This window comes from Sabethes cyaneus, chromosome 1 (genome assembly GCF_943734655.1).
Source record: "Sabethes cyaneus chromosome 1, idSabCyanKW18_F2, whole genome shotgun sequence".
Lineage (NCBI taxonomy): Eukaryota > Metazoa > Arthropoda > Insecta > Diptera > Culicidae > Sabethes > Sabethes cyaneus.
Window position 1 is genome coordinate 36,040,294 of NC_071353.1, and position 27,045 is coordinate 36,067,338.

The 27,045-nt window shown below is 36.5% G+C and overlaps 1 protein-coding gene across 5 annotated transcripts; it reads right to left on the minus strand.

Moving 5' to 3' along the window:
* Positions 1 to 810: 810 nt before the first annotated feature.
* Positions 811 to 8,571, minus strand: LOC128733049 (protein HEXIM1). Of its 5 annotated transcripts, none has more exons than XM_053826617.1 (4): positions 8,397 to 8,571; positions 7,160 to 8,067; positions 6,806 to 7,096; positions 811 to 2,279 (listed from the first exon to the last, which is right to left on the minus strand). In XM_053826617.1, exons 2-4 carry the CDS (start codon positions 7,791 to 7,793, stop codon positions 1,906 to 1,908), a joined length of 1,299 nt encoding a protein of 432 aa, XP_053682592.1. In that variant the 5' UTR covers positions 7,794 to 8,067; positions 8,397 to 8,571; the 3' UTR covers positions 811 to 1,905. The 5 variants fall into 5 exon arrangements, with proteins under 5 accessions (XP_053682592.1, XP_053682591.1, XP_053682590.1 ...); XM_053826616.1 differs by having other exon boundaries at positions 7,160 to 7,990; positions 8,240 to 8,571; XM_053826615.1 differs by having other exon boundaries at positions 7,160 to 8,025; positions 8,240 to 8,571.
* Between the last annotated feature and the right edge of the window lie 18,474 nt (positions 8,572 to 27,045).

Consider the following 27,045-nt stretch of genomic DNA (forward strand, 5'->3'; position numbering starts at 1 on the left):
ATTTATTTTTGTCGCCAATTTTGAAATATATAAGCCGTTTTTCTGCAGTAACAATGAATAATTTTTGTTTTTGTAAAGAATTCATAACGGGCTTCGATAAAAAAATTCGCTTTTTTTATGTGACCTATTTTGCCCCGCATTTTGACCCGTCTTGCCACGTACTTTTTGAGAGCTCAAAATAACATGTCTTTTAAATGTATTCACAAAAAATATGTTATCCTCGAAAAATCGGACTTGTTGATTTTTTCGGAAGAGATTATTAGTGACTTTATCTAAATAAATGATAAGCGGGTTAAAATTGAATTCGTAGAAAAACGCATCGGGTACTTTCCTTAGTTAACAAATGTTCAAAAATAAATGGTAGTTCATAAATAAATGGGAAGTCGTTGTGGCCAACTGTCAGTCAGTCCAGCTTCGAGCAATACAATGACTGGTATTGTGGCCAAAGCTGGTCAGGAAGCAGGTAAGATTGGCTAAAATTTTACTATGAATTCTCTGAACACACCTACAAAATATCTGAAGATACCGCAGACATCATACAAGCACGGCCAGTAATCCCGAGAAAATTTACTGGATCCTACATTCTACAACTAAAGCTGAATTTATCTACATTGCGTTCTGCACTTCGAGAATTAACATATCAGCTGTTGTTGAAGGATTCGATGATCCACCTACAGACGGTCTTACCCGTTAGAGGGATAAAAACCCAATTATCCAAGTAGAGTGATAATTCACTGCTTTACATGAAATAGTCTTAAATATTAATTAAATTAATCAATAATATATTGTTTCTTTCAAACAACACTTAGCTCAAAAATGATTTTCCATTCGATCGTTTTTGACTAACTGGAAGTCAAAATATTATGTAATTTATATGTATAGTGTATAATGCATGCCTGATGTATTGTATAATGAGAATAAGCACTAGTTCAGCAATATAGAATAGCGTTAGCAATTAGCACTATCCATTCACACATTTAGCTTTCTCCTGTTCAATCTCATTCCACCTTCTATTATTGTTTTTATAAGTATTTATTCATGAACTTCACTTGAATTACAAATGTAACACATTCGTAAATTATCAGCGTTATTTGATAGATTTTCCTGTCACAAACTATCAACTAATTGTTGTTTTTGTCTTCAGAATACATGCACCGATTTTCCATCGAAATAAATCAATAATGAATATAATGAAATTTCATCGTCGAGGCTTTTGTTTTTGGTTTCCGTGATTGTTAAATTTGTTTTCTTCCTTTGTATTTCAAAATATAATCCTCGTTTGGATTAATCACATATCCAACTACAATTTGTTGTTAACGCTATTCACTATAAAATGTATCCATTTAATTGCTAGGTTTCCACGTGTATTACTTGTATTAAATCCTAAATAGCGTTTTGCTTTTATTTACTCAAGAAATCACATATCAATTTCATTTTGTCGCAACAATTTGCGTCTTTGTGTGAATTTGTGGATGTTTTATTTTTTATAATCATAATTCTGTTTGCATTCTGCAATATAATAAAAAACATAACCTGTATGAAGTGTTAATCAGCATTAAACTAAACGAAGGATTTTTCTAGAAATATATTAGATAATTTTAGTTTACACATGTAAATTTTTAAATTAATGATAAAATAACGTAAGCCAGTACAAATAACCGTAAGAAGGTAAACCATAACCATGACCATCTTTAGGTGCCTGAATTGATGGATCAAAAACACACGGGAGAATCTTTCTCAAATATTGAGAAAGCCTGTACGGCTAATCTTAGTTTGACTTATTTATCTGGTTATACTTAAAATTCAAAACAACATGAACAATAAAAAGAAATAAAAGAAGAGCAGTACCGTTAATTGCGTGTTGACAGTGAAATAAACAAGGGTCCTAAATTTTTCGGGTAAAGTTCAGTCATCTTCCTCATGTATACCGTTTAACTGAACTTGCGAACGTTCCTCCGGTGCAAGAGACCGAACAAACGCATGTCTTCCTCCTTGCTGCGCCGAAGAGTGAGCAATGTGTTCGTCAATGTCACTCATAGTGCTTGAACTACTACCTCGCCGATTACTAGTTGATCCAGCAGCGTCAGCAACATCAGCTTCATCGTCAGTACTGCTTGAACTAGTTGACGTTGAACTATCTGATTCGCTATCCTCGCTACTCGTTCCTTCTCCAGAAGAACTGTCCATCTGTTCAAGTTGGTTAGCGTTATTCCTTGGCGAAGATTTAGCAGATAGGATCATGTTAAAACGGGAAGCATGTTCCAACTGTCGCCGCAACTCTGGGAGAGACAAAGTAGACAGGGTTGCAATGATTATTTCATGTTTTGTTAAATGTTGCAATTTTTACTTTATGGCCTGTAGCTTTTATTTTGTTTTTTTTTTTTAGATTCCCTCTCCAGAGTTATAGATGTAGATGCAATAAAAAATTAAAAATTGGATTATCGCGAAAGTAATCAATACTTAATTGTGTTATGATTATTCATTATAATTATAGCGTTGTCATAATATTGGTAGAAAAGATACATGACATCAGTTTTATTAATTATAAATATTAGATGTTCTGAAAACAATCCGTTTCCGTCTGCAGCGAGGTGGGGCAGTTTTTTTTGTTAGGGGGGACTTAGTGGGGCAGTTAGAGCCAAGTCCGCCCGAGGCTGAAAAACATTATATAGGGAACAGCGTAATTAAAAGTGGTCGATAATTTATCGCCGTTGATTTATCACAAATTTAAATTTAATTTAACAAATTTAAAAGTACTACAACAAAAGATATATCTATTATAAACCAATTGGTATGCAAACTATTAAAAATAGTTTAAGGATCGGTAGAGCAATTAATGCTAAAATCTTTCGTTTGTCTTGATGCTAGCCAGAATCTAGATTATAGAATGACACCCTGCGTTAAGACGCAGTCCCATGCCAAATTTCAGTGCGACAGTTCATACTGCACAAAACCTTTAACGAGAAATTAGTGATCATCCTTTAATAATGATTACGATGATTGCTCTGATTATATTAGTAAATCAATCCTCATAGCGCTTTAACAGCAATTTTTAAAGTACATTCTATTAATTTGTTGTAATAAATTATATCCACTGCTCAGCTGATTGATAATGTACTGAATTGAACATAATTTGTTCAAAAGAAAATACCTTTTGATGAGAAACCTGCTTATGAAAAACCTCCCGCAAAAGTTACCGCAGCATTAAAACATAAACCATACCAGGCCAACGTTTCGCTTGAAACGGAGTTTCTAACAGTATTTATTCTCAGCATCACTAAATGTTTAAATTTTCACGCAATATTGTCGCAATTGGCCGAATTTTCTCAAAACATTAAACCGATCAAGCACCTAATCCGCGTTTGTACAAATAAACAGGGTTCTGCTTGCACATCATTTTTCCAGTGATGCCGTATAAGATACTAAGACTGTTGTTTTTTTTTCATATAATCGTCTGATCTTACAACATCTGGCATCATTGCATTAGAAGAAAATAAGTAACGAATTTGGCATTTAACTCTCGCGGGACTCAACCTAAATGGTCATATAGTTTATTAACTAATGTTTATTTGAGCGTCTTAGTAGAATACCTGAAACGATAAAAAAGGAGAAAAACAAAAAGTTAATTATATCCTTTAATTCTACTACTGGGTACTACACACTACTACTACACAGTAGTAGAATTAAAGGATATAAATAACTTTTTGTTTTTCTTCTTTTTTATCATATAGTTTATACTACAGACGGTAGATAATCTACAGACGCGCAAAGAGAAAAATTACCAATTCGGCAACACTTTTTTTTGTTTATTTTATTCAAACAGTTTTGGCAACCAGTAAGAATTGGATCAATCTTCCTATAATCAGCAGTAAGTTGCGTGAATCGCGAGATACGTTTCGTGGAACGTGCGAGCTACCACGCATATTTTGCAAATTGAACAAGCCAATCGAATTTTTTATAGCATTATATGATATATTAAGGGTGACTAATCCATATGTTGTTAGTAAATCAATAGTTTAAGTTTGAACATTTCAGGTAGATTACAAAACTTAGTCTTCCCTGCCTATACGAAACACAAGTTTGTTTACTTTGCTCATTTGGTGCCTCGATTTGACGGTTCGATTGGTGTTTTATGCCACGCTCTTTGCGCGTCAGTAGATTATCTACCGTCTGTAGTTTATACCTGAGAGCTGGGATTGTTTTTGTGCATCGAACTGTCAGTAAAAAGCGAGCGTGAACCAGAGCTGCCATAAATACAGATATTTGTGCATGCATAAATTTGGGACCCTACCGTTTTCTCCGGAGTATTTAATTTTCTCGATCTAATCTTTTAAATAACATAAATAGTTTATGGACTACTTTAAAATTCAGGAACATTAGTAGAACCAGAACTCACAGCAACTGAAATAATTGATGGGTCCCAAATTTATGTATGCACAAATATCTGTATTTGTGGTAGCTCTGGCGTGAACTGTCGCTGTGAACCGGGTAGCTTGATTCACTAAAACAGGGGATGTATTTATTTGCCATGAAATTTCAAACCCCTCGCAAACCCGAGCATGCTGACTTGATTTAAATGGTACCGTTTGAATTTTCTGCATGGAAAATAAGAAGAATGCAATGAAAACAATCAATCTGTCACTGAGCTGGCGCCTCTCTCTCAGGTTTATGGGGTTTATGCAATACTTTTGTTTTCAATAACATTGCTCGTCAATCTACATATACATTTCCTCGACTTTTGGAATCGTAATTAGTAGTAGAGTAATTTAGTTTAAATAATGGTGTAGATATGTAAGACTATATTATACTTGTTGACAAACCGGAAATAGCATTTTAAAAGGGTATACCTTATGCTACTAGACAATTAAGGACAAACAAACAAACACACACAACATATTCCTTCCAGCATTGGACAAAAGATAGGAGTCACAACGACAACTTGTTAAGCATAGCTACCTATTACCCCCCCCCCTTCCTTTCCACCCTTCCCCTTCATTCCCGGAAAAAAATCCTTCTCCCTTACCGTCCCTTCATCAATTGTAGAATCATCGTTTCAAAAAAAATATCAATATATTTGTTTATTTGTCATTTGCAAGTCTTACTCTGTTCCAGTGATGGCCAAACTGTGGCACGCGGGCCTTCGGGATAATTCGTGCGGCCCGCGGCCTGATTTGACGGACGGTGGACTGATGAGTAAATGACACAGGGGTCACTCAGAATAGTCCTAATGACTCGTGCATGTTCCAAGTTCGTGCAAAGCATCCACTTTCCGATTCAAACCTTTCCTAAATTCCTTTCCGATGGTGATTTCTAAATGGTTTTCGCTGCCACATATTTTATATTTTGTTATACGCAGGAATAGTCAGATGTCGTTGCGGCCCGCGGCACTCGTGGGACGATCAGATTTGGCCCGCACCATACCCATGTCTGGGCACCACTGCTCTATTCGGAAACCAATGTGAAGAGGAAGGGAAACCAGCTTAGCTTAGCTTAGACTGATTGCACATATCAATGGTTGCACTCAGTGATTGATCCGAATCAGTGAAATTGCACAATGAATCAAACGAATGGGGTTGGGAGTGACCGGTCATTCTCACTGTGCAAAATTCAGTGACTCGATATATGAAGGATCAATAACTGCGCCGGCCACGTCCTTGCAATCAGGTGGGATTGGGGGAGGAGTGTTAGTGTAATCTTTGTTGTTTTAGGGACCGTTTTAACCTCTGCATCCCCGCGAAGATTACAGGAAGGAGTTGAATTTTGTTAGTAAGGTGTGTTTCGTTGGATCGGGATTCGCCTTGATAAGTGATGTGATCGGTTCTTTTTTCTTAGGATATTGTGTATTTTTGTATTTTTTATATTTATTCTTATAGTGTTATTCCTATATTCGATATTTATTCAGCCGTCTGCTTTGATAAGCCTGTTTAAGATAATTTAGTTATGTGAACCGATTTATGTTTGGAAATATTTTAAACCAACAGTCGAAGCATTATTGGACCATTGTACCGATACATATTGTCACTATTAGTAGCAAGTTGAATTCCAAACAGCCGGCCGAAGGGAGTTTTGCTATCTATTCATTCACCAATAATTGCGCCACTATTCAGTATTAATGCATATTTTTGTCACCGTAGCATTTTAAATAAAACAATTACGCTCACTACACAAAACAAGTTCCCAGGAGTATTGGTAGTTAAAGTACACCATCCAAAACTAAAGCATTATTTCCCAATGCGAAGAGGAAGAGAAACCATGTGATTAACGTGAATTGACGGTACAATTCACAGAATTGCGTGAACACGCAGTTTGAAAAATGTCATTCATACAAATATGATCTATGATACGAAATAGCAAATTTTTGAAATTATTCATGAAATTGTAATTTATGCATTACACGCTAAATAATTGATTATAATTTTAAAATCCGGAGTTTATAACAATGTTATATTTTACGTCGCAAGACATACATAGATCACATACATGATTACGGGGGAAACTTGCAGTCATTAACTTTTCGTGGGTAAGCCCAAGTCCGGAAGCAGTTTTTGGACACAAAACAAGGGTTCTGTATTTCAAAATGTATTCACTGGATTTTTTTGGATTGCCAATCTGAACACAGCGAATATATTTTCATGAACAGAATTTTTGTTTCTCACACAAAAATTAGTTTTTAAATTTGCAGAATCGATTACTAGTTTCACCTTAAAATAAATATTCTGAAAGTTGTCATCATGTAAATTGTATGCATTATGTGCATCTACGCCGCATATCAACTTGTAATTTGGTATGGTTAATGATTACTTACCAAGATTCTCGGTAGTGAGATCTCGTATTCTGTCCTCCAACCGTCGACACTCAGAGCTGCCATCAGGTGCATCTTTGGTCGTTGCTGTAGCATTACTAGCAGCGTTTTCATTTTCCTCTTTAATAGAAAGCGACTTGACGGTATTGTATCGTCTCGTGACTTGCTCATAGTTTGCCTCCAGCTGAAGATACTCCTGAATTAGCTGACTTTTGCTGAGCCCTTCAAGTCGTTCCGAACGGGCATCCTCGTACACACTGGAGAATTCCTTGGTAAGAAACTCCTCTTCATCCTCTGGTAGTGAGTAGAAATAATTTTCTTCTGAATCTATAGATATACTTGAATCACGAGTTCTACCTGAGGGTGTGAGAACATGCGGCATATGGTCTTCCATTAGAAAACGATTGGTGTTGTATGGCACTAGCAGCGGATGATCCAATTGACGGAGCGGAGCAATCAATGGAATCACACCCCCACCAATAGTTCCCAGCGTCACTTCTGATCTTCGTTTACCTGTAGTAGACCGTAGTTTGGGCACTTGGAATTTCCAAGGACTTTCCTTTAGTGCGCGCAAACCTGATGGTCGCTTACCACGTTTAGTTTTACCGCGCCGAGTTTTCCGCTTGCTACTACTTTTATCACCAGAGCTACGTCGTTTTTCACTTAAAACATCCTTTCTATTGCCGCAACCACTGCTCGAGGATCTGGTTGAACCTCCAGCACTAGAAGTAGCAGGGGCTATATCGAATTGATTCCCGCTTGCTGAATCGTTCTCATCAACGGCCATCGTCGTCGCGACGGCCGAAGTTGCAATCAACGGGTCTGCCGTCGTGGTAGAATCAATTCGTATTTCCGAAGACGTAGTACTCTCGGCTTCCACATACAGCGCTCCAGTCGGCGCTTCTGCTGCACATTGTGCTGGTGCGACGTCATTTTGCTTCGCGAGCAAATTTTCACTTTTCAAAAGGTTTTCATCGTTTTTCATCGACATTATAAACTCCTATCAGGCACACTCGTAATACGAAGGAAATATATATTCAAATTTTGCAGTTTATGTTCTTTAACACTGACCAAAAACAGTTTTCTTGTTCAACTTCACCGATTCAGTACGCGACCAAACAGTTGTCGCCATTTTTCACTCTCGCTGGTATCTATTGCAACCGATGGTGGCGCTCTTCGCTGACCGGTCTGTGGGTGCAGGGTTGCCACATGCACAGATTATTCTGTGTTTAACAGATATTTGAAAGAAATCGCCTGTACAGAATCTGTATGCATAGAATACAGATTTTCGCCAAGTTATACAGATTAAACAGATTTTTGAGCTTTTACATGAGAGTGAAAGAGACGGAAATAGTCAACAAAACGACTCTCTATCTCTTTCACTCTCATTGTTTTGCATTAGACAGATTTTTGCATAGATATTTTTCCTCGCCGTACAGATTGACAGATTTTTCCAACAAAAAACACAGAATTATATGTGGCATCCCTGTGTGGGTGAGGTATAAGAATCAGGGTCTTATTCAAATGGGGGTACGCAATATAACGTTATATGATTAATTGGTTGCCACTTTTCATATTTAGGTATGAGTCGCACCCCTCCTCGATTACAACACTGTATCACTGCACTACAGATGTATAAGCAAACAAAAAAAGCACTACTGCCTGACTATTCCAAAATCTCGTCCATCCGTACGTATAGGTGTAGAGGAGGGTACTCCGATAATCGCTATGCTGGAACGCTCCTTTCAGAGACGTGCTTTCGCGTATGTTTGTCGAAACGAAATGTGCTGTTCGGTTCGACGACGGTTCGTTCGTACCTCGGCTTTGCTGTTTAGATTTTATTCGCCAGGGCTGCCATATGGCAAAATGCATTTATTTAAGAAAGCAGCAATAATTTGCAATTATACCAACTACTTAACCGCAAATCTGTATGAAAATCAAGAATAATATCGTAGTTTCTACGTGAATAAACTACTTTTGCACATATCTTACTTACGTAGAAAATACGTTATTACTAATTCTTAGTGATATGAAGCATTATGAACAAGAATCATGCAGTAAATTTAAAAGGTTTTAAATCCCATTTGTTGGCACCAATAACCTGACGCAGATAGCACTAAAAAGGACTTGTTTTGTTTCATTGCCCTAAAAATAAAGTATACTATCCATTGTGCACTGCATGTCTAATTTTTGTTAGGAAAACTCTGAAAATATAAATAATACCGTATTTTTGGTGTCCCTGTCTTTTGCTTCGGCTTCGATTCGGTATGCTCTTGCAGTTGCTTCGGCGATCAAAAACAACTTCTGTATCTGCTGGCTGGTTGGCTCATTGGATTGGCTACTTGCTGTTTAAATAAAAGGGAGCATCCGGATGATACGTGATGTTCTTGGTTTTGTTTGCTTTAATACATAATGAAGAACACAACAGCTTGAATCACCAAAACTGCGGATGAGCTTGCTGTCAATGCTGTCTAAACTTGTGCATATCATGGTAAAACATTGCAATTTGGAAAAAAGTGTTATGTTCGTGAATGTTTTCCTCCTTAGAACAGTATTACAAATTCATGTTTTGCGATACATTATGTGACGTTGATTACGGTCTTCCCTGCGCGCTTAAATATTCATTTTCTTTTCTTTGGATATTCTGGTCTCTGTAACAGTTGAAATCGTTCCGCGATTGACTATCAAAACAAACGGCTATTTTTTGGATTCGTAAGTAACTTGCATGTGTTAACGCACCTCTGTCGTCGCATAAACGCATATACTTACAACATTAAAAATCAACTTTTTGAACTACTGTACTGAGTACTCTAGCAGTCTCCATTAGAGCCATTTGCAAACAAGCCTACAAATGTTGTGAATTACGAATAGAAAAGCACAACAAACATTATAAAGGTGATTCGCGATCTATTCACGTTTCTTTTTCAAGGTTATACCGATACGCTGGAAGATGTAGGTATCTACAAACTAGGAAAGGAAATTAATTTTCTTATTTTTCGGCAACGACAACTTGGACGTTCCCTGTTAGCTTCGAGGTACGATATGCTGGTCTAACAAGCGAGTCGTCGTATGTTCGCAACTCGGCAGGGCGATGCTGCTAGATTAGAGTCAGTGAGTGTAGGATTGTGGGCCCCGTGGGCCCCGTAATTGTACTACAGCAGTCTAAAGGAGTCGGTTGCGAAGTCTGTAGAATAACAATGTCGCGACGGTCGCGACACACTGCTTTTTACACGAATACGTTCCGTGTAAATCAAAGCCGCATGCAAATGAATTGTGTAATCTCTGAAATTTGTGTATAAATCCGCTTTAGTTTTAAAATTCGCTTAAAAAGCGACCAGTATATTTTGTCCAGAAGCACGGACAAGATGAGCATCTCGTAAATTTATGATCTAACTTACCAAACACAACCGTAAAAATTATTTGTTTTAACCCTTTATAAGGCAGTGGCAACTATATTGCCACCAACAAACATTTTTTATTTTGCTTCTATAATTACATTGATGTCATTATAGACGCAAAACAAATATTTTTCGTTGGTGGCAAAATAATTGCCACGGCCTTATAAAGGGTTAATTGTTTTAACTAAGCGTATTTCTGGGAGAAAACGATGAAATACAGTTGGATTTCGAATTTGGCATGGTTTGATTTTGGCATGGTTCGATTTTGGCAACAAAAGTATCCGTTTTTGGCAACATAAGACATTTCTCTTCCAAAAATATGCTTAAATATCAATCAGTTTCCGCATACATGCTTTAAATGACGAAAAAATGATGCCCTGAGTATGTTCCTGAAAAAAAGTTATGTGGTTTCGAACAATAATATTTTTATTGCCGCAGGACTACGTCTTACCGCAGGGTGTCACTAGCTTTTTTTGCATCGGACGGATAGCTCTTGTCGGACTTTTTAAACATAAAATGGTTGCAATCGGTGATTAATGATATTTAGTCAACTTCTAAAGCATTTACATTAAATTTTTTCATATTGAAAAAGGGTCTCGATTTTGGCACGGTTTCGATTTTGGCAACATAGGCGACACGCATTTGTTGCCAAAATCGAAATCCAACTGTACTCTCAATTTTCTCGTTTTCCACTACAGTGGTAACCCGATTTTGTCACTCCACGATTTTGTCACGTTTTTGACCCGATTTTGTCACGTTTTTCACCCGCTTTTGTCACGCTTTTAATTTATTAAAAGCTTAGTTTAAAAATCATTTTCAAACATGTCAAATGTGTTAAAACACTGTGAAAAGAACTGTGTTCAACAAGTTCATTATCGTGGAGTTTCCACAAATCTCTACAACTATAATAGCTAGAAGGTGACTTTCTTTGGCAAAGTTCTTTATAATAATCTCAAAAATTTTGTAGACCATTATTTGGCTCTATCTCTTACTGCTTGAAAAATAAATTTTCTATCTTACTTTTAGGGAGGTTATTCAAAGAATCGTTCATACCATAAGAAAGAGCTGCTTATGCTGTGAAATTTCTCTGAACATAGTTACCCAGTATAATCAACCATTTCAGCGCAATTAAAACGCATGTTTTCATACCTTTGGGAGCTGTGCTATGAAAAGGTGACAAATGTCCACAGAGAGGTAGAAGGAAGTGCGAAATGTCCTAAAAGTGATCAGAATGAAATATATGTATGTAGTTCGTTCTACGTTATCTGCAAAAAAAAAAATAAAAATTTAAAAAATACATATTCGATTTTGTCACTGTCTCATTTTTGTCACCCCTAAATTCATCATGGGGGTGACAAAATCGGGTCATTACTGTATTGCCGGACGCAAAAAATCGGTCGTTTACGAGGATGCCAATTAAAATTTTTGAGATAAACTCAAGGGTAAATTCAAATTTCAGACGGTAAAAGAGCGGACGTTAATTCAAATTTCGGACGTTAAAAGAGAAGACATTAATTCAAATTTCGGACGGAAAAAAGATGACGTTAATTCAAATTTCGATCGTAAAAAGAACTCATATTAAAATGTACTGCAGCAGCAAACTTCGAGTTGCGCAAGTCATCGTGGTGCATGCAGGGGGATGAAATTGTCAAAATTTTATGGACTAAACATCCATGGATGGCAACAAATTTGAAATAGCCTACATATCGAAAATAACAGCTAATAATAGGTAAATTATAGCTTGAAGGCGGTGTTTAACTGCTTTCTGCTTAGTTTCATTTGTTTTAAAACCAGTTAATAAGTACCAAAATTAAAGATGGAACATGAGCTATGTATGTAGTTTGACAGCCACACACCACACCTCTGGGTGCATGAGAAAGGATATTCGTTGAGAAGAATCACACGAAACTATGGTATGTATGTATGTATGTATGTATGTATGTATGTATGTATGTATGTATGTATGTATGTATGTATGTATGTATGAATGTATGTATGTATGTATGTATGTATGTATGTATGTATGTATGTATGTATGTATGTATGTATGTATGTATGTATGTATGTATGTATGTATGTATGTATGTATGTATATATGTATGTATGTATGTATGTATGTATGTATGTATGTATGTATGTATGTATGTATGTATGTATGTATGAGGGTAGCTACCATCACCTCAAGGGTTTCCCAATTAATGTATGCAAGTAGAATTACTGCAGAATCGAATTTATCTACCCAGCAACTTTCATGTCACTTTCATTTCATGCTTCCACGGGAATATAAGACACTACTTCCAACATAGACTTTTGGTTTCTAGATACATAACTTCGCCGAAGCTTAATAGAGGCTTTTGCGTGTTTTTAAATAACGAACCAGAACGAGAAATAGTTTTGCAATGTTTTTTCAGTCACTTAATCAAGGTCTCTTCAACCCTTATGCAGCCAAAAAATAATCTATTTTTAAATTAAAAAAAAATAGAAAGCGTCATATTGATTTTGCTATGGCGTCGTATGCTATATTTTAAATTTCGAATAATTTCGTATATGCAATCTAATTAAAAATGCATGTCGTCATCTTTCGTGTATCGAACCGCCATCTTCTGAAATTAAAAACTTTTCAAGCATTCGGAATATACATTCTACTATTTATATTTATTCGTGACAGTGACAGATACGTATTTCACCTACGACTTGCAGGCTTCATCAGTATCTGTTTTCGAAAAATCTTGCACACTGGATCGCTTTAACCCGAATCATCCCAATGATGCCATATGGCATCACTTGGCAAATTTTATACTTTTCGCCGTAAAATAAAAACAAATTAATTATTTTATCATTAGGTGACACTTTTTTGAAGGTAAATAGATACAGTTTGACGGAAAATATAACATAAAGTATTTGAGCTTCGTATATTGATACAATAGCATCCCAAGTTGAAAATTGGGCTGATTTTACTGGGTAATTCTGGGCTGATTCGGGTTAAACCAACTCGTAAACAGCAAGAGCAATTGCTGTTTACGAGTTGGTTTAAGGGGATCCAAGCTGCATGAAGTAAGCACTCAAAAATGGCGTTTGACCAAGCGATGTTTAGGCTACTTTAAGATTTTTCGAACCAGCTTTCCTCCAAAGCTGATAAACAAGCTTAATAGCGAATTTTTATGCTAAACAATCCGCTTCTAAACAGCCATAAACATCAAACCGTTTTACGGTTGCTTGAAGGTGTTAAAATGGCTTTATAAACCAGTAGAGGCTTTCATTAGGCTCACAGCTTTCGAACTACTTTAAAACTGCTTAAGGGTGTTAAAGTGGATTTACAAACTAATACCAAGCTTTCATTCTGTTCACAGCACACATACTGTCAGATCATAGAATTTCGCAATTCGAAAAATATATGTCAGTTATCGACATTATCGACTTCTTCAAGCGTAAAGATATTTTCACTGTCTGTTCTGCAGATGCAGATGGGGCGGATCATACGGCGAGTGCTTAAGGATCAGAAGATGGCGGTTCTATTCCCGAAAGATGACGACTTGCATTTTTAATTAGCTTGCATATACGAATTCAAGTTATTCTAAATTTAAAATATAGCATACGACGCCATAGCAAAATAAATATGACGCTTTCTATTTTTTTAAATTTAAAAATAGATTATTTTTTGGCTGCATGAAGGTTGATGAGACGTTGAATAAGCGACTGAAAAAGCATTGCAAAACTAGTGTTCGATATCGGAACGAAAATTGAGGTCCGGGTTCCGGATTCCGGTCCAGTAAAAATCGACACTAATTGTCTTATTCCGACTTTATTCCGGTCCGATTTGGCTCTGTTCCGGTTCCGGAACCTAAACAGAGCCAAATCGGACCGGATTATTAGTCCTTATGGTCGGAATAACAAAGTTCGTGCCGCCTTTTAACCGGACCGGACCGGAACCCGGACTTCAATTTTCGTTCCGTTGTCGAACACTATGCAAAACTATTTCTTGTTCTAAAAATAGAATTGACGGCATTGCGCAAATTGGTTATTTAAAAACACGCAAAAGCCTCTTTAAGTTTCATTGCAGCTTTGAAAGCAGCTACCCAAGTAACAATTTCAGGCTGATAAAACGTTTTTTAGCTGAATTTATTCAACCTGTGGCTGAACTATGGTTTAGTTTAAGAAATAAAAACGTTTTTTCAGCTCTTAAACATCTAAGCGAAGCTTCGGGCTTGCTAATAGCTGCTTTGAAGCTGTAATGTAACTTGATAGAGGACTTTGCGCGTTTTTAAATAACCAATTTGCGCAAAGCTGGAAACAAGGCGCACAGAGGCGATAAAACTGCTTAACAAGTGTTTTTTTTCTGCATTGGGGCGAACCAACCAACGGTTGAAAGTCCCATCAAATAGTAAATAAATAAAATGTTTTTTCTGCCTCAAACAAAATATGTTGTATATGTTCTCCAATTTCGAGTGAATAAGTATTGTAGAATTGTTTACATAAATTTTATTCGATGCATATTCAGCTATGGCTCAATAATTATGGCTGCTAAAATGTTTAATCAGCACATAAAGGTTTCTTTGGTATACAATATATGAAGATTACTAAATATAGCAACAATGATTTCACCACTAAAATAAAATGAAGTATATATGAGCAAAAATAGAACAATCTCACCAGCAGTTCTTCGAATGGAATAGGGTTGTATCATTTGTTTGCATCCGTTAATTATTTAGTTTTTTCTTCTGGTGTTCATGTGCATTATTTAAACTTTTTTTCGACCAGAGTTTTCACTGAACAGTAGGAGGTGCTTCATGAGCTAAAACGAAATCTATACCTATAAATAATGGATTTCTGTCTGTCTGTCCGTATGTTCCTTATAGAATCGAAAACTACTGAACCGATCGGAGTGAAACTGTGCATGTAGGGGTTTTTGGTGCCAGGGAAGGTTCTTAAAATGGATTTCTGTCTGTCTGCCCGTATGCTCCTTATAGAATCGAAAACTACTGAACCGATCGGCGTGAAAATTTGCATTTAGGGGGTTTTGGGGCCAGGGAAGGTTCTTATGATGATTAGAGACCCCTTGCCCTCCAAATTTGGCAAATTTGGCAAGCAAAGGGAACCAAATTTGGGTGGGTGTTTTTGGAGACAAGAATTTTTGAAACCCATCTCTTCTTTAGAAGGGGAATTATGACCCCTCTCCTCTTTAAGAGGGGGGGCTTCCATACAAATGAAATACAAATTTCTTCATAACTCGAGAACTAATCAAGCAAATGTAACCAAATTTGGCATCTGGGGGGTTTTGGAGGCAGGAATTCTTTTTATGATGGTTTGAGATCCCTCACCCCTGTGGTAGGGGGATAAGGACTCTCATACAAATATAACAGAAATTTTTGCGTAACTCAAAAACTCAAAAAATAAAACATTAGTCTAGATTCTATAACTATCAGTAGTAACATTAGATGATTCAGCGCGAGACGGCCATAGGCCGCGAGTGTTACTAACGACCTGTTGTCGGAAGCGCCGGCCACTGCGGGGGCGGGGGGCAGCCCCCCGTAGAGATTACTTCTATCTAGGTTTATTTATTTTCCTACATCTACTGACCTCTATTACTTTCCTTCAGTTGGGTCACCCCTGCGAAATAGTACGTTTTCGTGAAATGGTATTCTGCGAAACTCTATATTATGGTCAACCGAGAATTGGTGTCCGCCAAATGGTATTCGGCGAAATAATTTGTAATGATGGCGAATATTTAAATGCTATCCGTTTTATTTTATCAGGCTAAGCAATGGGGGGAGTTGTTTTCTACTTTACTGTGAGGAAAATTTGTATATTAAAACACCCATGAACTCCTCAGAAACTTGCAAAACTCGAGATTGTGACAAAGGTCATCCGAGATCCACGATTTATGTGCAACATAGTCCCGAAAGTTTGTCGGGTCAGCTAGTGTATATATATGTGATATATGATAGTTCCATCTCCATAGAAACTTGGACTGTAATGCGAAGAGCAGCAATATATATATTACAGTCCAAGTTTCTATGGAGATGGAACTATCATGCGAGTGTAGTGGTATAGCAACATAGCAAGCGCTTCGTGAATACCCCTATTATATTTTAATTTTATTACCTGTTTTGTTTAAATAATTAAAAACAAAATTTGTTTTTTTTTGTTTAAAAACACGAAAAAACGTATATTTTTACCTATTGGTTGGAAGCCGTTCACGTTTAAAGGTGTTGCTATGGCAAGCATAACACGGTGTTACACGGAAAAAATACTTCTCAACTGACCTAGTGTACGTTGTTAGTCACACCTAGTGCATCATAAAAACACATTTGAAATCTGGAATTAGGAATGTGGGTCATTTTTAAGGTCACTTTAAGGACCCCTAAAGTGAGAAAAATTTTAATTTTTTAGTTAAATTTCATACAGTCATCCCAGTATTACGGGCCAGTTAAGCATGATGCTGCTACAAAATTATCGGTAGAAACACAGATTTAAATAATTTACAGATTATTTATAACTTAATTGGTTATAAATATACCATAGTTTGATGTTCTGTAGGCAAACTTGTTCAAAAATTACACACTTTTTTGCAGAACAACAAAATGTGAGCATATTATATTCCCAGTATTATGGGCCACTTTTAAACCTGGTCAGAATTATGGGTCAATGTTCCCAGTATTATGGGTCAGTAAAACAACATAGGTTTTATTTCGAGAAAATCGCACGCCCGCGCGCGCGCCTGTTTGTGTGTGTGTGTGTGTGTGTGTGTGTGTGTGTGTGTGTGTGTGTGTGTGTGTGTGTGTGTGTGTGTGTGTGTGTGTGTGTGTGTGTGTGTGTGTGTGTGTGTGTGTGTGTGTGTGTGTGTGTGTGTGTGTGTGTGTGTGTGTGTGTGTGTGTGTGTGTGTGTGTGTGTGTGTGTGTGTGTGTGTGTGTGTGTGTGTGTGTGTGTGTGTGTGTGTGTGTGTGTGTGTGTGTGTGTGTGTGTGTGTGTGTGTGTGTGTGTGTGTGTGTGTGTGTGTGTGTGTGTGTGTGTGTGTGTGTGTGTGGTTCTCGCGATTTAGGGATCTTGTTGTATCTTATACTGCACTCAGCAACTGTCTGAGCGGCCTAAGCTAAACGGATACGACGATAGACAGGGCATGTTGCAAGTTGCAACTACCCTACAAAGATGGTATTTGGCTCACATCCGGTAGGAATAAGGGCGCAGCGAGCAAGATGGTTAGATTAGGCAGAGCGAGTCTGAGAAATTGAAGAGCGTTGGCCCACAACCGAGTGCATTGGAGAAACTTTGTTCATCAGGCTTTATCTTAGAATAGCAAGCCAACTAAGTACAGTAAGTAAATTCAGGAAGAAGAAAAGTATTTGATCATTGATTATTAGTTTTGGGTGGTTTCCACAAATAACGCGGAACTGTACTGTACGGTAGATTGTGATCCCTTGCAACTTCTCGAACTTTTTCGATATGTCTTGCTGGATCAAAAGCGCGATGCAATACCTATATCAGAATCATAGAGCTTCGATTTCTGTATACTGATTTTCTGTGCACGTTTTTTCGTTTTACTGAAAACAAATTACAATTATAGTCAAAAACAGCGAATATTGTTGATCTATATGCTTGACCCATAATACTGGGAAAAGTCAATTTTGCTCCCAGTATTATGGGCCATTGTTTAATTTCGTATATTAAAGCGGAAAATGAATTTTTCTAAGCGGTTTCACCGTAATTCAATGGATACATACCTATTCCCTCGATTTCCGTTCATTTTATGCTCAGACACACAAATTTACGCCGCTATTCAGCTTATAATTCACAGCCGACTTTTTATAACAACCGCAAAAATAGCAACAAATCGACAGTCGATTGGAGCCAACTGACAACTATCGAAAAATTAAGAAAATTAACGCATTTGAACTAAGTGTATTGCTATTAAGCATGCAGCGGAATGTTGCTTCTATCTATTGAACTCATTCTCGATAGTTAAATACTAATTTGTTACGTATGATGCTAACGTAAAGTATGGACTGGCCCATAATACTGGGTGGCCCATAATATTGGGGTGACTGTATTTAATTAAAAAAATCTCGTCTAACCTTTGGTAGATCCATAGTGAATGTATATATATACTGAAAGCTTATCCTCTAAGCTTTCCAAAAATGTATAAAAAACTTAAAATTGCTTGGAAAATTATTGAGTTATTCATGATAGTATGTGTACACCTAGCCAAAAAACATTTTTTGGAATAACTTGAAATTTTGGGGGTGTTAGGATGATGTCACATGTGTTTTTATGATGTACTAGGTGTGACTAACAACGTACACTAGGTCACTTGCAAAGTATATTAAAAAAAAATTTTTTTGTCACACCGTGTAATTTGCTGTAAACAGCCAACAAGAACTAAAATATAATATCAATTTATTACTTTTGATTACACACGTGATGCGACGTAATACAAACCCGCGATTATAATTCTTTCCGTCGTATAGACCACATTCAGGAGATGTTTGTTATGCATATTTTATTTTCGTATCTCGCATATTTTATTTAGGCTTATCTGTGTGCTTTATGCAGTACAACTATACAGCAATAATAATAGAGATACTCATTTTTTTTATTAAGGCAATACATGCACTTTCCAAACCAAAGCATCACTGTAACCCGGTGTACATTAGATTCTAATTTCTACTTAGCTTCTTGGAGTTAATCCAAGACTCAAACTTTGCATTGATCTATAACAAACCAGTTAGAATAAAAATATCCAATCGACGAGTGTTGCGATTGTTCAACAAAGTGATTTCGTATACAGTCAGTGGGAAATAGGGCTAGCACTCAGAATTATTTATTGCACCATAAAGTTTAATTATTGAGTTAATTTTAATTGTTGCATAACTACATGGTAACTATCCACTCAGTTTGGTTTAAATTCAATTTTAAGTAAAACATTACTCATTCTCGGATTTGTAGCCGAGTCTCTATTATTGCCACTACCCCATCACCTCACGTTGCCAAATGGCCTGTGACTGGATCTCGTGCATGGTGTTTGGCTGTTCGGCACACCCTTGCCATGAAACCTCCAAGCGCTTCCCTCTTGTGCAAAAGCGACCCACTTCGCACTTACATTCGTAAAGCAGGCATTCTGTTATCTGTATTGTACCTATGTGTGGAGAAATGCAATGATATAAAATTGACTCTTCAATGATAGTGCGTTTGGACTTTTAATTACTTGATATATTCATCAGAAATTTGATGAACAAAGTTGATTGGAAATCTTAAGTAAATTTAAAGAAGAGCTTAATTTAGATGGAAGTGCGATGAATTACATGGGTTATTGTTAAGATTAAACTTCGACAGTCTTCGGATTGTCTGATCCAACATCATTGTATCATGTCCAAGTTCAAGCTCTTAGAGAACATACATCTTTCACAAAACTGTACGTTCTTTTCCCGCGACTTGAAGCCAATTGATGTTATCGTTAACATTCGATACACGACAAGCCAGTAGCCAGTAGCCTCGGGTAGTCACCGAGGTCTACTTTCTGCCTGTTGTAAGATACTTGTTAAGCCACTATGCATAGGACCATAAGTGACCTTGACTTTTACTCGTTCGTTCGCGATTGAGGTGATCGTCAACATATAATACACTAGCTGACCCGACAAACTTCGTATTGCCACAAATTAACCTGTGTTGTACATAAATCATGAATCTCGGATGATCTTTGTCACTTCTCGAGTTTTGCAAGCCCCCCAGTGGGCGGCGCTTCCGACGGCGCTTCTCGCGACCGGCTCGTCCTGAATGATCTAGTGTTACTATAGATAGTTTTTGTGGTCTTGTTATTGATTAATGTTTTATGGAAGAGTCTCGAATTTCTCGAGTTGGATTAGTTTTTGAGTTTCGCAAAAATTTCTGTTTTATTTGTATGAGAGTCCATATCCCCCTACCACAGGGGTGAGAGGTCTCTAACTATCATAAAATAAATTCAAGACTCAAAAATCTCCTACATGCTAAATTTGGTTCCATTTGCTTGATTAGTACTCAAATTATAAGGAAATTTGTATTTCATTTGTATGGGAGCCTACCCTCTTAAAAGGGAAAGGAGTCATAATACACCACAGAAAAAAAATTCTGCCATCTAAAACTCTCACATGCCAAATTTGGTTCCATTTGCTTGATTAGTTCTAAAGTTATGAGCAAATTTGTATTTCGTTTGTACAGGAGCCCCTCCTCTTAAAGTGGGGAGGGGTCCTAATTCACCATAGAAAATTTTCTTGCTCTCGAAAACCTTCACATGCCAAATTTGCCACATGCCACATGCCAACATGCCGAATTTGGTTCTATTTGCTTGATTAGTTCTCGAGTTATGGGGAAATTTGTATTTCATTTGTATTGGAGCCCCCCCCCCTCCTAATGTGGGAAGCGGTCCTAATTCATCACAGAAAAAATTCTTGTCTCCAAAAACACCTACACGCCAAATTTGGTTCCATTTGCTGGATTAGTTCTCGAGTTATGAGGAAATTTGTATTTCGTTTGTATAGGACCCCCCTCCTAAAGTGGGGAGGGGTCCCAATTCATCATTGAAAAAAAAAATTGTCTCCAAAAACACACACATGCCAAATTTGGTTCAATTCGCTTGATTAGTTCTCGAGTTATGAGAAAATTTGTATTTCATTTGTACAGGAGCCCCTCCTCTTAAAGTGGGGAGGGGTCCTAATTCACCATAGAAAATTTTCTTGCTCTCGAAAACCTTCACATGCCAAATTTGGTTGCATTTGCTTGATTAGTTCTCGAGTTATGAGGAAATTTGTATGGAAGTCCCCCCTCTTAAAGGGGAGAGGAGTTATAATTCCTCTTATAAAGAGGGGAGGGGTCTCAATTCACCATAGAATAAATTCTTGTCACCAAAAAAAACACCCACATGCCAAATGTTGTTCTATTTGCTTGATTAGTTCTCGAGTTAGGAGGAAATTTGTATTTCATTTGTACAGGAGCCCCCCCTCTTAGAGTGGGGAGGGGTCCTAATTCACCGTAGAAAATTTTCTTGCCCTCGAAAACCTTCACATGCCAAAGTTGGTTCCATTTGCTTGATTAGTTCTCGAGTTATGAGGAAATTTGTATGGAAGCCCCCCCTCTTAAAGGGGAGAGGAGTTACAATTCCCCTTATAAAGAGGGAGGGGTCTCAATTTACCATAGAATAAATTCTTGTCACCGAAAACACCCACATGCCAAATTTGGTTCTATTTGCTTGATTAGTTCTCGAGTTATGAGGAAATTTGTATTTCATTTGTATAGGAGCCCCCCCTCCTAAAGTGGGGAGAGGTTCTTATTCATCGTAGAAAACATTCTTGCCTCCAAAAACACCTACATGCCAAATTTGGTTCCATTTGCTGGATTAGCTCTCGAGTTATAAGGAAATTTGTATTTCGTTTGTATAGGAGCCCACTCCCTCTTAAAGTGGGGAGGGGTCCCAATTCATCATAGAAAAAAATTTTGTCTTCAAAAACACACACATGCCAAATTTGGTTCCATTTGCTTGATTAGTTCTCGAGTTATGAGGAAATTGGTATTTCATTTGTACAGGAGCCCCCCCTCTTAAAGTGAGGAGGGGTCCTAATTCAACATAGAAAATTTTCTTGCCCTCGAAAACCTTCACATGCCAAATTTGGTTCCATTTGCTTGATTAGTTCTCGAGTTATGAGGAAATTTGTATGGAAACCCCCCCTCTTAAAGGGGAGAGGAGTTATAATTCCCCTTATAAAGAGGGGAGGGGTCTCAAATTACCCTAGAATAAATTCTTGTCACCGAAAACACCCACATGCCAAATGTTGTTCTATTTGCTTGATTAGTTCTCGAGTTATGCAGAAATTTGTGTTTCATTTGTATGGGAGCCCCCCCTCTTAGTGGGGGGAGGGGTCTCTAACCATCACTAAAACCTTTCCTGGCCCCAAAAACCTCTACATGCAAATTTTCACGCCGATTGGTTCAGTAGTTTTTGATTCTATAAGGAACACAGGACAGACAGACAGACAGACAGACAGACAGACAGACAGACAGACAGACAGACAGACAGACAGAAATCCTTCTTTATAGGTATAGATTTTTAATCCTTTATAATAATAGGCCCGCAATTATGTTATTTTTGCACTTTCGACAAAACAGATTTTTGAATTAAAAAAGAATTTCGTTTTTGGTACGGTCCGATTTTGGCAAATTGGTATTCGATTTTGGTGGCAACACAAAATATTTTTTACTTTCAGAAATATGCTTAAACATCAATCAATTTTCGTATATATGTTCCAAATGACGAAAAATTGGTGAGTATATAAAATGCAAAACATTCTGGTAGTCAATGTTTCCAAAAACATTTTTATATTGACGTAGGACTACGCCTTACTTCAGGATGTCAAAATAGTTATTGAACACTTCAGCTTCAAAACAGTTTCAAAAAATAATAAATTTTTAAATAAGGAAAGTAATAAATCGTAAGTGTTTTATAGTTTCCCCAGGGCGGACAAAACTTGAAGGAGAAAGAGCGAAAAATTGAATAACAGAAAAGTCACAGAAGCAGCACTAGAGTTGCTACTATAAGTGAACAAAAGCTTCATTCGACAAGTAGTTGGCGCCGCGGTAAAAATGATGATATTTTTATTTCAAGCTGTCAAAACATGTAGAAAACTAAAATCATCAGAAGCGAGTTTGAATTTTTTTTTTAAATACGCGCTTTGGAATCAATCAAATGTTATGGTTGGGTTAGAAAATAACATATATACTTACTATAATTTTTATTTGCCTGCATTTTATCTAAAACTATTAAAATTTTGTTACATGATAAATACTAAACAATAAGGACATTGATTCAGCATGCCTTGGATAAAACATTGTTATAAGTTTGCTTACAACCATTAAAATTACCTTAAACAGTTAAGTAGAACACTTTCATCCAGATAACTGGATCTAAATTTTTCAGTTCCGCACCTATAAACATAACCATACACACCTAAACTAAATCCGGATCTTAATTTACTTGTGCTAAGTACACATTTCATTTGCAACCACCAGTGCGCTAGCTAGTAAATAAGATTTCTAACCCGCTGCAGAAAATTTAATGTTCGCAATATTCATTTTACTGAGATTTAAATAAAAAATGTTTTGATTTTTATATCCGTCCAGCGAAAAATTGTAATTGATCATTATTTTCCTAGTTCGGACAGCCAAATGTAGGAGTCGCATGGGCTTCATTAGTTTTGCGTGTATTCGCCTATTTAGACTATCCCGATTAAACGATTATCACAGTCGAATCTCGCACGCGATTTCGCTCAAGGAAAATGGAGTGGAAAACGAGGGTAAGAAGGAAAAAGAAGTCAAACTCATAAGTTGATTAAACTAAAAGTCACTCTAGTGTCAGATTAACAGTGCAAAATGCGGTATGTTGCATTAAATGATTATCACAGTAGTCTAAATAGTCATAAAAGGGGCAATATATGCACAGAGAACAGATAATTATGTTCATATAAAATTTCATGCAAATGGTGTGTAAACTTTTGAACAAGACACTAGCGACATCTCTCTTATGGTGCACCAGTTGCCCAAAATCCAAGTTGCCAAATTTATTATATATTCTTGACATAAACAGCATATTCGAAATACTAGCAACTCTATTATCAGTTTCTGTAGCAACGGTTGTAGCAACGGCTCGAATTTGTTTATGTTATTTGTTGAACACGGCTAAACATGGAAAACAGAAATCGAACGGCATTTCAAATTTTTCTTTGATTTTACTAAATGTAAATGTGAAATAGGCATCTTATTTAGTTTTTTCGCGTCGGATTGTATTTCATGGTTTTACATAAAGTCCCAGATAACACAAAATCGTAATAGAAAGTTCACATTAAATCGTTTTCATGTCAATTTCATATTGGAGTTGTATAATAATTAGAGTATGTCAAATCGAAGTGAACAATAAGTTGTTTTGCAGTCGTGCGTGTCTTCATATACAATTCATGACTGTGAATTATAAAGCAGGATAGACAATTGCAATATTTGATTATATCTATATCATATATTCAGTAGTATTTAGTTGCGTGTTATAAAAACTGCGCAAAATAGAATTACAAATAGTTGTCAAAATTTTCGCACGTATATCGCCTCCACTTTGGTACATATATGTTCTTATATGGCGTGAAATATAACTTTTTCGTTCAGATATGATGTCGTATACCTCAGTTGCAATCGAGATATACAAACCAAATGGTTTACTGGGGTGCCGTGGTACTAGCAGTAGCCTTTTCGTCTTTTAGGACCGGAAAACCTGTAGGTACTACTTCATCGAGGTCCACCGTTAGTGCAGCGTTTGGCTTTGTTTCATCGACCTCGAAGGCGGCGGCCGCTAAAACCACAGCGTATTCTTGGTCTGTTCATGGCTCGAAACACTGAATTCGTAATCGAAATCACCTTTGTCGCCATGAACTCTGTTTTAAATTCAATTGGCCAAAGTTATGGGCTAGCCATTCAGCTAAATTAAAAAGATATTTAATCGTTACTATTTTTAATAAATGTTTACTTTTATTTTAAGCGGTAAACATCGCGTTAGTTACTATAGCAACTGCTGAATGCTTTAGTTAAAATAATGACGAGAGCTTTGATACGCGTTGACAGACATTAACAACAAAAGCTCATTCTGTCAGCGATGTGAGCGCCACGTAGTGGAAGCATTACCACATACTTACAAAATGGCAGCTGAGCTTTTACACACGTGGCGAGTTCAAGATGAATGTCTGTTCTCTGTGATATATGTTCGTAGCTCATATTAGCTGTATTCCCTGTAACAGTACTGTGTTACCTGACTCACTGCGAATATGCGTTGTGTTCGCGGGATCGTGTTGGTTCGAAAGGTTTCAAAAAATATCGCCCTTGTATCGAAAATATCGTTAATTTTGATTACTAAAAATAACGCACTTAAACGTTATATTTCATGTGCCAGTAGTACGCAATAATTGTAATGTGAAACAAAATTGTTATTTATGCAACTTTTTACAAATTAAATGCAATAACAAAAGCACAACTTATAAAAAATCGTTTGTTATCGATATTAACTGCATATGCGTTATAAACGATTTAATTTGTAAAAAGTTGCATAAATAACAATTCAGTTTCACCACAGAGAACAGATATCCAGGCTGACATACCCAACCTGTGTAAATTTTTGTAACGACCATTTCGAAATAACCCCTCGTTCATGTTAAAGTTACCCGAAGTTATCCCTCGCATTTTGTTAGTTTGGCGATTCGTTTGATGGCGGCGCCACCCGCAAGCATCTGTCAAAACTGAAATCCAATATATTTCTTTCCCTTTTTTACTTATGCAAAGACCAAAAAACATCAAAAGCTCATCAGTAAACAAACCGAACGATGGGAATGATACAAAGGTTTGTTAATACTATCGAAACTAGTGTGGTATGATAGTATCGTCAAACTTCATTGTTAGAAATGATTTGCGATTTGTGAAACACACGTGGCAAAATTCGGTCTTCTTTTGATGTTATCGTGTTGTTATGCTAATTATCATTATTATTACTGTTGATGTTTGACTAGTTTTGTTCGATTTCTTTCGATTATTTCTTGTGAGGTGCATACTGGTAAAGAAATCGTAAACGGAAAATCTTTTCTTTAGCATTTCTTGGCCTATCTTTTTGCGTACGTACTTAAACGTTATATTTCAAGTGCCACTACCCAGATAACACAAAATCGTAATAGAAAGTTCACATTAAATCGTTTTCATGTCAATTTGACATTGGAATTGTATAATGATTAGAGTATGTCAAATCGAAGTGAACAATAAGTTGTTTTGCAGTCGTGCGTGTCTTCATACACTTAAAAAAATTTAAACTTAACAATTATAGGAGCTGAACACATACTTTTCATGTTACTTGAAACATTATATTTAAATGTTTGAACATAAACATCAAAAGAAAATCTCTTATTTATTATGAGTCAGTCCATAAAAGGTATATGGCTTACAAATTACATTTATGTGTGAACTGCCATAAAGATTATGTTTCATATCGTATAGTTGAAAATCATGTGCTTTTACACATACTTTAAATGTGCCACATTGATTGAGTGCGCGGGCAATTAAGATGGCGTCAGGTCTTAAAACCTCAACGTACAACGTAAGTCTCAATAGCAAAAATTGTTAATTAACATTTTAATTATAAAGTTTAATGTTTCAGCAAAGACTAAGGAACACTGTCCCGCAGCGAACGACATATCAGAAGGCCAGCGACGCTATAAGAGGTCCGGTCCGGATTGATAATTGCAGGAGTTGCAGCCAGGCTTTTTCGGTAATCAAATCGCAAGGAATGCAGTGATCGATGCGGCATAGGTATTTAATTAATTAATATAATGTAACAATATATAATTTACAATATTACAAGTAACGCTTTTCTTGTTTGAACTTCTAAAGAACATTTTAATGCATGTAAAAGCTATACGCAATTTGCCTATAAACATTAAGGTTTAGCCCATAATTTTCATTTGAATTACATAGCTTTTATGTACCACCAAAAATAAGTGTTAAAAGCTCACACATAATTTTTATTTGCTAAAGGAAATGAATTTTATCTCTTTTTGAAGATAAATGTTATTAGCGAGAACACATGATTTTTATTTGCCTCAAACATAAATATTATTTGTCAGATCAAATTGCAAAAATTTATGTAGTTTCACACATAAAGAGTATACGGAAATTTGCCTCAGTGTATACAATTCATGACTGTGAATTATAAAGCAGTATAGACGATTGCAATATTTGATTATATCTTAATCATATATTCAGAAGTATTTAGTTGCGTGTTATAAAAACTACGCAAAATAGAA

What these genes read in the sequence shown, in the direction of transcription:
- LOC128733049 (XM_053826617.1), bottom strand. Translation starts at nt 7,793, where the DNA reads ATGTCGATGAAAAACGATGAAAACCTTTTGAAAAGTGAAAATTTGCTC. An exon ending in GCATGTTCTCACACCCTCAG is followed by an intron (nt 7,097 to 7,159) that starts GTAGAACTCGTG and finishes ACTCACTACCAG; the next exon opens with AGGATGAAGAGGAGTTTCTT. An exon ending in TCTCACTACCGAGAATCTTG is followed by an intron (nt 2,280 to 6,805) that starts GTAAGTAATCAT and finishes TGTCTCTCCCAG; the next exon opens with AGTTGCGGCGACAGTTGGAA.